General features: G+C 39.0%; 1 protein-coding gene across 1 annotated transcript in view; it reads right to left on the bottom strand.

The window, feature by feature from the left end:
- Positions 1-210: 210 nt before the first annotated feature.
- LOC129758051 (uncharacterized) overlaps positions 211-15,599 on the bottom strand; it is a 159,116-nt gene continuing 143,727 nt past the window's right edge. The window contains exon 12 of the mRNA XM_055755479.1: positions 211-15,387. Coding sequence (XP_055611454.1) covers positions 15,229-15,387 — 159 coding nt within the window. The 3' untranslated portion in view covers positions 211-15,228. The remainder of the gene's footprint in view (positions 15,388-15,599) is intronic.

The raw sequence follows: 15,599 nt of genomic DNA on the forward strand, positions 1-15,599 counted from the left end.
TCAAAAATGTCAAAAATGTCAAAAATGTCAAAAATGTCAAAAATGTCAAAAATGTCAAAAATGTCAAAAATGTCAAAAATGTCAAAAATGTCAAAAATGTCAAAATTTATATAATTAAAAAAAAATTAAAATTAGACACATAGATTATTCCAGTTTTTCAGACGAACTTTTTCAAGGAGATGTGATATTTGTTTGAATAGAACATCCCTATTTCTTCATTTAAATTTATTCAATTTTTTCAGTTTCAAAGCATTTGTAGAGAAACAGTGCTGCATTGTTTGATTACCGCTTGTTTTTCATCGCTTTTTTTATGATTCCATTAAGTCAGTTTGATTTTATAGATGCTTCTTATCAATAACTACTTTATGTATAGAAGAATATAATGGCCTTTTTATGTTTTTCGCTCTAATGTGTATACTCCTAAAAAGTAGTTTGTATAAAAATAAACAACGTTGAATGATGCCACTAATGGACAGCAAAGAGAATAGTGTATTTGGATATTGTTCTGATTTAAATTCTTTCCTCTGTATATATTAGATGACTTAGAAACTATGTATCAGATCACTTACCAGTGTGGAGAAACAACTCCCTCTCAATTGGAACACACTATGCCTACTGTGTTTTATTTAACAAGCACACCGATCAGTAAAGATGGTTTTCGTTTGTGAAAGAGAAGACATTTTACTTCTTGGCATTCGAGGCCCTTTCAACATTATTGGCTTATTCGACTAACTGTCCCAACATTTGACAATCTTTGGCCATCTCCGAGAATTGAAAACTAATCCTTCATCTCTTGAATTCGTGATTTTATTTTAATTTTTTTTCTGAAAGTCATTTTTCGGTACTAATTGACAGAATTGTGAGATTTCTGCTTCTCTGATCAGAAAACTAGTAGGCGGTAGTTTGCCGTAAAAAAACATTTGTGTTTAATGGTAAATATAAGAAGGTATGTATCTGCTTTTTCATCAAGCATTATTCTATTATTTTTAATCTCTGATTAATTTGAATGTTGAATATTTGAGGATTTCTTTCCGTGCTTCTAGTTTTAACCCTTGGTCCTGAAACCGAGTTTTAAGTTTCGCTATGTTCAAAAGACCTGTTTTCTTCGTGGAACACATTATTTTTTGTTAATGGGTGCATTTTAGTGGTTTTGAAAAACACTGTTTAAATGTGTAGTCAACTGAAAATATTCTTAACAAAGCAATCGGATTGTTTCGTGATATTGTTCTCAAATTGATCCCTTCTTGGAATGTCTTAAATACAAACATTGAATTTTCGCACCTAAGTTAGGTTAAGTTTAAAGCGTAATTCCATTTAAAGCTTATGTCTGTGCTCAAATCAGCATAGACCGGTACGGTACAGCAACAAGAAGAAAACGTTAAAGCTTCAACGATTGTTTCTCTGGAAAGCAGAGCAAAGTAGAGGGATAGTCTGCGAGAAACACTGCACAGACTTTGCGATTTAGAATTTTTCGAACTCGTTGCAATAAGTTGCTAGTTTTATCTACTAAGTTCAAAGTAACGCGGGTGCTCTTCAGCTAACTTCCGTGCGCAAAACATTAGACATAGGTACATAGCTAAACACTGAACTTTCAATTTACCAATCGAAAATACCCTATATAATTTTTTAATTTTATTTAACAGTGTAATAATTGTCCACCGCTAATCGTCGGACTCGTGTCTCTCCAATGCTATTTCCGTAATCATTCAATGGCTAGGCCACGGCAAGGTTCCACTATTTAGCTGCTTCAATTTGTCCGGTGTGTAGGCCGATTGAAATTATTTTGCTTACGATTTTTTTTACAGTGCAATCTGCATTAATCCTACCAAGTTACGCGGTTGCGTGTCGGTTAAATATGTGTTGTTTCTGAGCCAGTCTTACAGAATGTAGTTAGATGCTTGCTTAATCACTTATTTTCAATACATTTGGTTAGGATCTTAACCACTATCGATCAACAAATTCGCTCAAGCTGTCCTCCTGTCAACTGTACAATTTTTAATGATGGGACCATACCTCCTATCGTTTGTTTATGATATTGTTTATCTTTCCCCGAAGGTTCAACTTTTGTGTCAACTTTCGGCGTTTGGTGCTTATTACACATAACCTTAAAATAGCTGCTACACGGCAAGTACAGTTTACGGAAACTAAAACTAAAAAAGTTTTGCGCAAGGCTCCTAAAATACACACACGAAACAACATCCTCTAATTTCGGTGGGAAACGTTGCAGTTTCATCCATGTATTACGTTACGAATATAGCTTGGTTTTGGTTTTGTTTGCTTATTTCGGAAAACGATTTTCATGCTTTGGAAGCTTCTAGAGGCGGCATATGGATAAGGACAAGGGATAAGAATACCGAAAATTAGTATCTAGTGGGCCTTGAAGTGTAACAGAATAGGAACTGAATAGGAATATATTATAAGTTGTCAAATTGTACGGTCATTAGTTTCAGTCATTTGAAAACTTTTAAGTTATCAATAGTGATTCTCACGGTTTTATCCCCTTAAGAGTCAATTAATAATTTGAACAAATATACTGTAATAATGCCCATTTAAACCGACTCCCCGCTGGAAGTAACCATCTTAGTGATAAACGCGTCCATATTTGCTAATAAATTACACGGGCCCGGTTTGCAAGATCAGTGAATGGCATTAGAGTCGTTGTAGTGTGGGCAACTTTCCGTGAAAGATTTTTTTGCTTTTTCCACAAACATCGATCCATCCATATGTATCGCTTTACCTTTTCTGAAGCAAAAGTTTTCTATCATCCGTAGCTAAAAACCCAGCTAATGTGGGTTCCATTCGTCAACACCGTACACGCAGCAGCGAAATGCAACAGGTTATACTAGATAAACATAAACTTAGTCTCGAACTCAATGTTATGTTTTTCCTCGGTCCTCATTCCATTTTGCGGTTGCGTACACTTTGATCCAACCAACAGGCCCCAATCCCAAGTCCGGGCCGGTCAATGAGCGAGCGATGCGATGGAGAGAAAAATAAATAATGAATGAATAACTTTCGACGGATCTATCGGCTTGGCTGCATATATGTATGAAGGTACCGACTGTCTGGGGTCGGTTATAGTATACCTACTTGCTACCATTAAGGGACACCGTCTGTCACCCCCCAAGTGAAAGGTCAGGTTTTTCGGAACTCTTAGGTTTGACTACTTTTCTTTCTTCGGGGGATTTTCGTCGTGATGCTTTTTGATTGAGGGGAGGTGATGTTTGTGGTGAATTTTTACAACACTTCTGACAGGGTGTTTCGCTCGAAAACGGATGCTTAGCCTTAGAATAGCTATCTGGATTTTTAACTTCTTAACTTTTTTTTGTTTTGAACATGGCTCTTCAAGCATTCCCGAGTATGTGCAAGATAATATTTTATCAGCTGCATCAGCCAGTGATCAATTTTAAAGGCCGATAGTCATAATCGACCTGGCAGACGATATTGTTTTGCTCGCCCAAACACAACAAGACATGCAGAGCAAACTCGACGACCTCACCGAAAGCTCCAAGGCAGCAGGTCTCAAAATCAATGTCGGAAAGACCAAGTCGATAGAAATCAATACAGAAAATCGTTCCAATTTCGTGGTAGCTGGACAACAGGTTGAGACAGTGGAGTGCTTCCAGTATCTTGGTAGCCAGATTACGCCTGATGGTGGGACCAAGAAGGACATCGAGACCCGGATCAGAAAAGCCCGATTTGCGTTTGCGAGTCTCCGAAACATCTGGCGGTCACGCCAGATCTCTCTACGAACTAAGATCCGAATCTTCAACTCAAACGTCAAATCCGTATTGCTGTACGGGTGTGAAACTTGGTGCACATATGCGGTGACGACGCGAAAACTGCAAGTTTTTGTGAATCGCTGCCTGCGGAACATCATCCGCGCTTGGTGGCCTGGCAACTGGATCTCAAACGTTGAACTTCATCGCCGGTGTCATCAAAAGGCGCTAGAAATCGAGATTCGGGAACGTAAGTGGAGATGGATTGGGCACACGCTGCGAAGAGATGAAAACGAGATTTGCAGAGAGGCGCTTGACTGGAATCCAGATGGGCATCGAAGAAGAGGCAGGCCCAAAAGCTCGTGGCGGCGAAGTCCAGCCGCTGAAATCCGCACAGTTGACGAGAACCTTGGCTGGCAGCAAGTGAAGACGCTGGCTCCGGATCGCCAGCAGTGGAGATCTTTTATCTCAGCCCTATGCGCCGGTCAATCGGCGCTGGACCCTTAGGTAGGTAGGTAGGATAGTCATAATCATCTTAGATATCAAATAATTCTGTTCTTCAGAAATTTAAACTTGAGTAGTGTGTTTACCACTTGCGTCGAACTGAGTGGTAAACGTGTGTGAACCGAGAAGGTTTAACGGCCTGAGGCGTTAATTCACCTTTTATAATATTATCTTTTAGTAACCGAAAACGCAACATTTTTGGTTAAACTGTCCAGAAACGGCAGTTCATTTGGAAATTCTGAACGCCTGATTAAAAGAATGGAACGAATAGCTGAGTCGATGACAACGGTATTGTCGCTAAACTCTCAAACTGGAGTTTTCGTCAAAATCAGCGACGGCGACATCACTGACGACATTTCATGTTTACCAGACATCTTAAATGAAATTTGCCACACTTTGAAGTTGCTCTAACTTTTTAACCATTGGGTAGAATGTAATGAAAACTTGGGTGAATTTAGTTCATAGTGCATTGTTTACATCGTGCAAGTTGAAAAGTCCTGTGATCAAAACTCGCGGAAATGGAATCGAACGAACAGGTTGTGCGTGATAAAATCTTGCGCATTTATCACGAGAACAAGGATCTCTCGCATCGTTCCATCGCCAAAACGTTGGTAATCGCGAATTCCACGGTGTCGCGAGTGATTAAGTGGTTCGAGGAACGATTGAGCACCGATCGGAAGCCTAGAAGTGAAGGAAAAAGTACAACACCACAAATCACAACTGCTTAGTTGGGGCCTTCTACCGACACCCGAACGCCTCCTTTCGGGCTGTGGCTAAGAAGCTGCACCTAAGCCGAAGTTTAGTCTTGAAAGCCTAAGGCTGGGCTTCGAACGTTCAAGGTACAAAAGGTCCCTTACCACGACGAGAACCAGAACAAGTATGCCAAAACCCGTGCCAGAAGTTGTACCTCAACATGCTGACGAAAGTTGAACGCTGCATCATGGATAACGAAACATATGTGAAGCCCGACTTCAAACAGATCTCCGGCAACCTGTTTTCACGGCCAAGGATAAGTTCAGCGTTCCGGAATAGAGTTAATTTTTAATCGAGTTTGTTCGTCAAATCCTTTAATAACAACTCATTTCATTAGCGGTAGCTATTTGTCACTTTCCACTTCTCATACATATTCCCTCAGCGAGAAAGTACTCATTTCTCAATGAGTAAAATGCGATTACTACTCATTATAATCTGTCAACACTGCAGTGTAACTGCTAACCGAAGTATAAGTAGTTTCACAATCATCAATGATCAATCGCTAGGCGAATTGACCAAAGCAGACGGAGAACCGAAACAATGTGTTTTGTTTGTGTCGACGGAGAAGACGGATTTCGTCCAAATCCGAAACCGAAAACCATAAGCTTAAACACCTTCCCTCAATTCGTAAATTGAGAATGCTGAATAGTTTCTGCACACCTCGCCCTCGGTAACGTCTTCATGAACGTATCAGCTTGCTGGTCCTCAGTAGAGATGTGTCGCAAAAAGAGCTGACCGCTTCTCACGATCTCGCTGATGAACTTTTAATATAGTTTAACCGCTGATGGATCCACGCTCCCTCCAGTTACTGCATACAAGGGATGTTGAACTCTGCTTCAGTCGACAAACTGACCGTCTGCTGACGTTTCGTGGACCATGAAATGAAATTCCCTAAGATCATGTTTATGTGATTCGATACAGATCTTTGGTAATCGAAATCATCGGCATAATCTGCATCTGAATATCCGATTAGTGTTTTCGGTGTCATGTTGCAGTGTTACCAACACCCTATCGATCATGTGTAGATGGTATCGTTGAACACGCTGCTCTTGCTCAGTGCGCTAACCGTTGCACAGATATCCGAAGATGTCGTCAAAACTACAAACAACCGATCAAATCTTTGACCGATTGCGTCCAGCGAACGTTCGTGTCTAGAACAGAATGGCCTGGGGTAAGTCGACCGCTAACCATAAACCCCAGTCGTCCCGGCGCTTCAAATCGCTGATATTCTGAAGTTGCCCCTCATCAATAACAACGACTACGTTAGCCGCGTAGCACCAGAATCGATGACGAATTCGTGTCTTTCGTTGATTCAGGTCTCTCAATTTGCATTCTGGTAACCCCAGAAAAGCATCCTCTTTGCGCTAACAGGGCCCTTTCTCGGTGGGTCCGAAATTAGCCAGACTTCGATCTGTAGCATTCATCCATAATGCCTCAGAAATCAAGGAGTGGTTGAAATCGTTGGCGACTAACCGTCGCTTAAACCATCTCCTCCGACGCACCCGGAACAGCTTCCAACACGGTAATAATCATCTCGACTTGCAGCTTCATGGCTTTTCGTTCCGTTTCTTCAACGCTTCGAGCGCTCCAAAAAGTTGTTGAAGTTGCTGGCAACTAACATGTCGCCAAAAACATCTCCTCCAAAGCCACAAAAAACGTACTGTAGGTTTAGATGAGCTCACGCGTACTGATCGCAGCGTAGCTCCAAATCACAAGAGTAACCCTCTCGGCAAACAGCTTCTTCCCATCTACGATACGAGCTAATCCTTCGGGATTGGTCTGGAGCATTCGTATCTGATCTATCCCGGTTGTAGATCCCGAGCGTCTTCCTCCCAGCCGTCGGAAATGAAACCGTGTGGAAATGAAACCCTCTCAGAACCCAACTTCCCGTCCTTGAACTCCTGTGGCACCTTCTGACTGACCTGGAGCATCTCGTGGCCTCTGCACTGATGATCCTCTGCGCTGGTGGTCCTTTGCGCTTGCACCCACCAACTCATAACTACAGAGCAAAACCAAAGCCCGAGAGTAACCCTCTCGGCAATCAGTACCCAATTAGATAAACCGGGGTGTTGCTGCAGCCGGACCTGTCGACCTCTGCGTAGCCTGGTTGCGGATCTTAAGACTCCTCCCGGCCGTCGGACGTGAGCTCACGCTTAATAACCGCAGCGTGGCTCGTGACGGCATCGAGAGTAACTCTCTCGGACCACAAACCTTCCCGCACTCGACCTCTGGTGGAACCAGCCTGCTGGCCTGGGACATCTTGCTAGCTCGTGTCTGCATTGGCGGTCCTCAGCGGGAAAGTACTCATTTCTCAATGAGTAAAATGCGATTACTACTTATTATATCTGTCTGTCAACAGTCAACACTGCAGTGTAACTGCTAACCGCAGTATGAGTAGTTTCAGTTTACAGTGTGATAATGTAAACATTTGTACCGTATTTACCATTATCACCTGTCCTCCACAATCATCGATGATCAATCGCTATGGTTCCCAATAGGCGAATCGACCAAAACAAACGGAGAACCAAAACATTGAGTTTTGGTTGTGTCGACGAAGAAGACGGATTTCGTTCAAATCCGAAACAGAAAACCGTAAGTTTTAACAGATAATATTTGTTCATATTGTGAAATTTTGTCCCATCAAATGTTGTGCATGGAAACATAAGAAACCATTATTTTACACCGGCTAGATAATAACCACATGAAACGCACTGTTCACAGTGTTCACCCTTCTCGGAGTAGAAAAAAAACCACCCTCCCATAAGCAGGAGCTAAGCAGCATTTCAAGCGAACGTGCTCGTGCGATGCCGATGATTTACTTTGACCATTTTTCATCCCATTCGGGAAAAGTGGCAAAACATTATACATACCTAGTGACGTAGGAGAAGATGGACTGTGGAGTAGTCAAGCTTTTTTTTTTTGCCACACGTGAAGTCTTTCAAATCACTTTCATCTTTGCACAGGCTAGGAAACGCCGCGCCTACATAGCTCACTCATATTCAGAGATAGAAAGATTAAGATGCCCTCCTCCCAAAACTTGTTGATATGCTTTGTTAGAGCTTTTTCCATGCCGGATAAAGTTGTGATTTTCTTTAGCACTGTACTGTAATTAGTAAGTTTGTCTATTTTCGAGTGATATTTTCATGTTTGTAAATATGCACTGCTAAATCTTTGAAATACATAGAATTCATCTTTGAATTCTACAAATATTGTAGAATTCTACAACTATCAAATATTTTGAAGATCCAACTGATTGCAGATTGAACTAATAAATCCGAATATAGATGTCAGTAATAAGAAGCCAGAATATAGATGTTTAGTGAAGAATAAGATTTATGAAATCAAAAGTTGGTACTCTGAGGTCCAGAAGACCGAAAGTCTAAAGCCTAAGCTTCGAAGTCTGACCAAAATTTTAAGTGTCATGCCCCGAATTTCAAGACCCACAAATGTCCCAAGTCTCAAGTACCAAGTACCAAGTCTCAAGTGCAAAGTCCCTAGTCTAAGGTCTCAAGTCCCAAGTCCCAAGTCCCAAGTCCCAAGTCCCAAGTCCCAAGTTCCAAGTCCCAAGTCCCAAGTCCCAAGTCCCAAGTCCCAAGTCCCAAGTCTCAAGTCCCAAGTCCTTAGTCTCAAGTCCTAAGTCCCAAGTCCCAAGTTCCAAGCCCCAAGCCCAAGTCCGAGTCCAAAATCAGAAATCCCATGTTCGAATTTTCAAGTCCCAATTTATAAATCCTAAGTCCTAAGATTCGAGACCTTCTAAAGCCCATAATTCTAAGTCCCAAGCTTCAAGTTCCAAAACTCAAGTCTCAAAGCCCCAATTCCCATTACTCAAAGTCCCAAGTCCAAAGTCTCAATTCACAAGTCACACGTCAGAAATCAGAAATCCCAAGTTCCTCGTTTCAAGTGCCAATTTATAAGTTCAAAGTCCTAAGTTTGAAGACTTTCTCAGTCCATAGTTCAAAATCCCAAGTACCAATACTCGAGCCCAGAGTCCCAGGTTCCAAAACTCAAGTCTCTAATTCAAAGTCCCAAGTCCCAAGTTCAAAGCCACTTGTTGCAATTCCCAAGTCAGACGTCTCAAGTTCAAAGTCCCAAATCCCAAGACTCCAGTCTCAAATCCCAAGTTATAAGTCTAAAGTCCCAAGTTATAAGACTAATGGCTAAAGTTCCAAGGTGTGTAAATTTAACTTTTGTGTCCACTGAAGAGGAGCGAATGACAGAGTAGCTCGAAACGTCTGGACAACTGAAAAAAAAAAACAATTTTTAACATGTAAAATCTCGCCGAAAAACGTCAATAAAAAAAAGAAAAACAAAAAAAAAGACAAAACCTTAAACAAGACCATAAAAAACAAAAATTGACAAAAATGACAAAAATGACAAAAATGACAAAAATGACAAAAATGACAAAAATGACAAAAATGACAAAAATGACAAAAATGACAAAAATGACAAAAATGACAAAAATGACAAAAATGACAAAAATGACAAAAATGACAAAAATGACAAAAATGACAAAAATGACAAAAATGACAAAAATGACAAATATAACAAATATAATTATTATTAAAGTATTTTGAGTTTTGTTTCGCAAAAACTGTAGGGGAGAATACTTGACTTCTCAGCTATATCTCGATACTGGAATGTCTTACAAAGACATGGATTAAACTTTTTATTGAAAATTTACCAAATTGAACAAAACATCAAACCTGTTATCTAAATAAAAACTATTTTATGAGTTCTTGAACTTTGTTTAAAAAATCTAACGAAATGTGACTTGAAGATCTTTTTCACGACTTTACAATGTATGTTATGGGGTCACTTGATCCTATCTCTTCTGAATGGATGTGGATCATTGCTTAGCACGAAATTATTTATATTTATGCAATGACTAATATTTATGCAATAATTTCCTGATAATATGGCCAAAAATGTCAAGGGAACTATTATCTTTAGATTTTGCGTGATTTTTGCCAAAGCTTAGGGCATCCTGAATAAAGGATCAACTTTCAAAATATTACAATTTTTTAGTCCCACGAAACCTTTTCTACTTTTGCAGCATACAATCTTGAAATCACACGCTGTTAGAAAATGTAAAAATCGGCGAAGAGGGATGAATCATCCTAAAAGAATAAAAATCCTTATAAAAAAAAAAGTAAAAATCGGCGATTTGCAAAATTTTCTTCAAAAAGATTTGATTAAAATTAGAAAAAGTGATCAAATATCCCCATTCTCCCCTATAGTTCGTTTTTTTTTTTCAAATCTATGGATGCGAGTGGATTACAGTCTGGCAACGTTCTTTGAAATCCGAACGAAGTCCGATCGGAATCCAAGTTTTTTTTGGGAATTCTACGTAGTAACTAAAATTCTACCAGTTTTATTTCATCAACAGCAGTACATTTTTCGTGTCTCGTTTAATCTATGGATTTTTGTGGTTTGCAATCTAGTAATGCTCGAAGTCCGAAGTCCGGAGACCGAAGTCTGAAGTCCAAAGTCAAAAATCCAAAGCCAAATCCAAATTCAGATCCACAACCAAAAATCCGAAATCTTACGATTGAAGTCTGAAGCCCGAAGTCTGAAATCCAAAGTTTGTGCTCCGAAATCCAAAGCATGAAACACGAATCCCTAGGCTCGAGGCCCGAAATTCCCGAAGTTCCGAAGCACGAAGTCCGAAGCTCGAAGTAGCGTAAAGTCGCCAGATTGCAAACCACTCAAATCTGTTGGTTTGACGAAAAATGGACTGATTTCGGCAAAAGGAAATTTGATGAATTTTTTTTGGTCGTCAAATAGAATTTTCGTTTATCCGCAGAATCCTTATATTTTTTTTGATATTCCGTTAAAAATCCATAGGAAATGCTGAAAATTCGTAGATTTCGAGCATCGATCCGTAGATCCGTAGAAGTGCCTAGAATCCGTAAATCAACAGAGAAATCTGAAGATCTGGCAACGCTGGTTTGTGTCCGAAGTCCAACTGCAGTCCGAAGTCCGAACTCCGACCCTAGTACGATCGAAGCCCGAACTCCGCCCGAAGTCCGATCATCGGACTTTAGACCAGTGATGTCAACCTTCTAGATTTTGTCTGGATCTTCCAGACTTTTTGGCATTCTGCCAAACATTTTTTGAGGCTTCCATGCTTCCAGACTTGTGAGATGTCTTTCAGACAATTCCAGACTTTTGGGTTTAGGCATAAATTATTCAACAGCACAATAGAAATTAATTTTTTTATGAAGGTTTAATGGTAGGTAATGATGATATAGGAAATATGAAGTTGTAAAAATGATCTAGAGAGTGAAATTCTGCACAGGGTCTTAAACATAGCACGTGTGATCCCATGTAACTGATAGTGGCAGAAATATCTGCGTATTATACGGGATTATACAAGTCATGATTTGTATACTATATCTTCAAAATTGAGATCTGCCGTCCAAAAAAAAGGGTCACCATTTACTAAGATTGCTATCCAAACTTTTCCAGAGATTTTTTGAAAATCTTCCGGACTTTTGTTGAAAAACAGTTGGCAAACTATGCTTCTGACTTCAATTTTAGGATTTGTGACTTTTGGCTTTGAGTTTTCGATTATCGGCCTTCGGATCCGGACTTCGGATTTCACACTTCGGACTGTGGACTTCGGACTTCAGGCGTTGGTACCGCTTTAATTCGTAGGTTAGACGCGAAACGAAACATGTAGGTACTGATTTTGATAAAATAAAACTTTATGACCTTTTCCTGGTTATCACTTACGTGGCCAAATCGACGGATTTTCCCATAGATCTAAGGATTCTGACCACTCGTACAGATCTACAGATCGATGACCAAATTCTGTGGACTTTCACCAATTTCCTAAGGATTTCGAGGATTATCAAAATTATTAGGGAATTCTATAAATAAAAGATAACTCTATTTGACGAATAAAAAATCAGTTAAAGTCTTTAAGTTTTATTTCGCAAAATCAGTAAAGTTAATTTTTGATCAAATCTAAGGATTTGAGCGGTTTGCAATCTGAATGCACTCCGAAATCCAAACGAAGTCTGGTTTCGTTTTGCGTCTAACCACAGCAACGCCTGAAGTCCAGAGTCCTTCCGAAGTCTGAAATCTGAAGTCCGAAAATCAAAGTTCGAAATCCAAAGTCCGCAACAGCAGTGCTGTCAACCTTCCAGATTTCCTTTGATCTTCCAGACTTTTTGGACTTTCGTCAGACACTTTTTTAAGTTTCCAGACTTTCAGACTTATCGGTTTGGTGTGAATTGTGCTACAATAATGAAAATTCAAAGTTTTCATGGTGTAATTGCAGGAAACATAAGTAAAGTGTTTGAAATGTATTTGTAATGGGGAATGCTGCGAAGATACAAGTGAAGCAAGAAGTTAAGCATAGCACGCATCGATCTAGACACGGATAATGGCAGCACTATATGATTATATGAATGCGCAGAACTGCATAATTGAAATTTGAAGATAAAAAAAAAACAAAGATCAACATATAGGGGATAGTGGGGATACTTGATCCTCTTTTTTTATTTTCACCATATCTTTCTGGAAAAATTTAGCAACTTGCACTCTTTTACATTTTCTGACAGCGTGTAACTTCAAGTTTCTATGCTCCTAAAATTAGAACGAAACTTGAGCCCGCAGATAAACTAGAAGCATTTTTGTGGGAGTAAAAAAATTGCGATATTTTTGAAGTTAAGGGATACTTGATCCTTTATTCAGGAAGCCCTAATCCATGGAAAAAATTAAACAAAACCCCAAGATAGAATGTTAATTGACTATTTTGGTCATGTTTGTTCTCATTTCACAATCTATAATTGTCAGATAAAAATAATTCTATAGCTTATTCTCAATCCTTATGACATTACACACTTACGGGAGCAATTTTTTATAAACAAGAGAAAATCAATTATTTTAGCCCTTTTCTTCAGATAATTGATGGATGAATATTAGCTATTGGATAAATATTACTAATCTCGTAATCAGCAATGACCACGATCCATTGAGAAGAAGAATATACCGGGATCATTTGTACCCATATATTAGGGATCAATTGTACCCAAAATCAACATTTTAGAAAACCTTTTCTGAAAAAAGATGGGAGTTTTCCATCGCTTTGAACATATTTTATTTTGAAGTTCATTTTACACTCGAAAGATTGATGTATTGGAATAAATATTTTTGTTATAATATTTCCATGTTAGGAACATTTTAAAATGATGAAAAAAGATCTTCAAGTCACATTTTGTGAAATTTTTCAAACAAAGTTCAATAACCCAAAAACTTATTTTGTTAAAGTTTTTTGAGCTTCAACCACTGCTGTTTTGTTCTATTTGACACATTTTTCTAGAACATTTGATCTTTGTACGACATTCCAGTTTGGAGATATAGCTAAGGAATCAAGTATCCCCAGGGATCAGGTATCCTCATTCTCCCCTAAAGAGGGTTCGCTGTCAAGAATTTTCCAGACATATTTTTTTTTTTTAAATCTTCCAGACTTGTCAGAAATCAGGACACCATGAAGAAAAAAACCAGGATTTATCTGCTTAAATTGCTTAAATAAAGGCTAAATAAAGACGCCTTAAATTATGCAACAATGGCCTGGCTTGAAGTTTATACGAAAAAAACACCATTTAAATATCATCTGAACCGAAGATTAGTATTGGTTAAATTATTTTATTACAAATTTGTTCGATATCATGATGATTTTACTATGAATTCTATTACAATTTAGATATTTTTTGAAAATCAGGATAGTTCAGTACATTTTAAAGCCCATTTTTGATAAATCAGGACAATTCACACAGTAGATGAGAATTGTTTCTTTTTTCCTAGTTCTGTAAATTTGCCTGAAACGACATATTGTTTCGCGAAATTTTTGAAAAACCGCTTCGAGGTAAGATAGTTTTTAAAGTATCTCAGATTGAGTAATTAATTTATTAATATTTACTTCCTGCCGGAAAACGCCTTTAAACAGCAACTGCTGCGTATTTCGTTGGTCAAACCTTAATTAAGGGCTGTCTTTTCTCGCCGCGGAAAGATGCTGGAAAACATTTAGATTCTTCATGTTACGTTGTGTCTGATATAAATAAAGCAAACTATATCTAACAAAAGCATTCAAAAATTGTAAATTCCGGAAATATGAATGAAAAACACCCTTGAATTTATGAACCAAACATTTGTAGGGTTTTATATATTTTTCAGACTGCTGGTTTTCCAGCAATTGAATTTGCTGATCGTTTCCAGCAATTCATATTGCATTTTGCTGGAAAATCAGCGGGAAAAAAACCAACGAAATTTTGCTGGTTTCCAGCAATTGAAAATTCGCTGTGCAGGACAATTCAAAAAATCAGGACGGTTTCCAAAAATCAGGACAAATCCTGATTTATCAGGACACCTGGCACCTCTGGCACGAAGCCCAAAGTTTAAAGTTCCGAAATTCGAAGTCCAAAGTCCGAAGTTCCAAGTTCGTATTCCGAATTCCGAAATTCCAAATCTGAAACCCGAAGTCCGAAGTCCCACCCAAGTGTTCATGCAATTCGAAGCCCGAATTCCGAGATTCAGAGGTCAGATGTCAAAAGTCAGAACATAGAAGTCGGAGATGTCAGGAGTCCGAAATCCGAAGTTATAACATGTCGGATCGGTAATCAGAAGAAAAAAGATTGAATAAAGGGAACCAAAAAAAAATATAGTTGTAAGGAGGAAAAAAAGTTTTCGAGCACGTCACCAAAAACTAACCGGCATTAAGTTTTTCCAAGCTTCCATATGTGTAGATCTAATCGTGCTAGGAGTTTTTTTTCTCGAAGCTGAGTAGGTTTACGACTTTTACTGTCTGACTGACAGTTAAATTATCTTCTTTGGCAAAGTACTCTAGTACCTATTAAAATGAATACGCACTCATTCGGTTTCGGGTTTTAAGTCTCGAGTTATTGGGAGCAAATCTCTTTCTTCAAACTTGGTTCACATGTTTTCTTCACCTTCACCTCAAACTCAAAAGGCTTAGAAGGATTACCTGTTTGTCTTCTGTTTTCTTGTTTTGGATGAGTGTTTTTGATACCAGCCGAGTTGACTTATCAAATGAAATGAAATCTGATTTTTTTCTGGACCTGTTTTCATGCATAGATTTTTGAGGGGTTATGTTTTTTTTTTTTTTGGTTGAGCAGTGCTAGGGATGTTTTTTTTTCTGTCTGAGGAGCTCCAGTCTCCAGGAATAAATGAACGAGGAACAAGGTTAGGTACTTGGCAAGTTTTAATTTGTTTTGTGCCCGGCTCATTACAGCACGTGGAGATTTTCACAGCTTTTCGATTTGGTGATGTCGGTGAGGCAAATTTTGTGCAGGATCTCCTTGGCGATGTGCAGCGACATCTGGGTGCGGGAGTTTCGAAGATTGGTGGCACTCGCCCTCTTCTCGCGCTGTTCCTTTAGCCGGATCTGGAAAAAAGTTAAAAGTGGATTTTATTTTCGGGCTACAGAAAAGCTGCTTTCAAGTTGCTAAGCATGTGTCGGAATTCCGAACCAGTCGACGACATAAGGAGGTCCCTTCAAAAGCAGCAATGGCCCGATTATAGCTAACAAATGGAGCAAGTTTTCTTCCCAGGGGGGCGAGAAAAAAATGTGGAAACGGTCCAAGAAACGACGAGAGA

This window comes from Uranotaenia lowii, chromosome 3 (assembly GCF_029784155.1).
Source record: "Uranotaenia lowii strain MFRU-FL chromosome 3, ASM2978415v1, whole genome shotgun sequence".
In the NCBI taxonomy this organism is placed as follows: Eukaryota; Metazoa; Arthropoda; class Insecta; order Diptera; family Culicidae; genus Uranotaenia; species Uranotaenia lowii.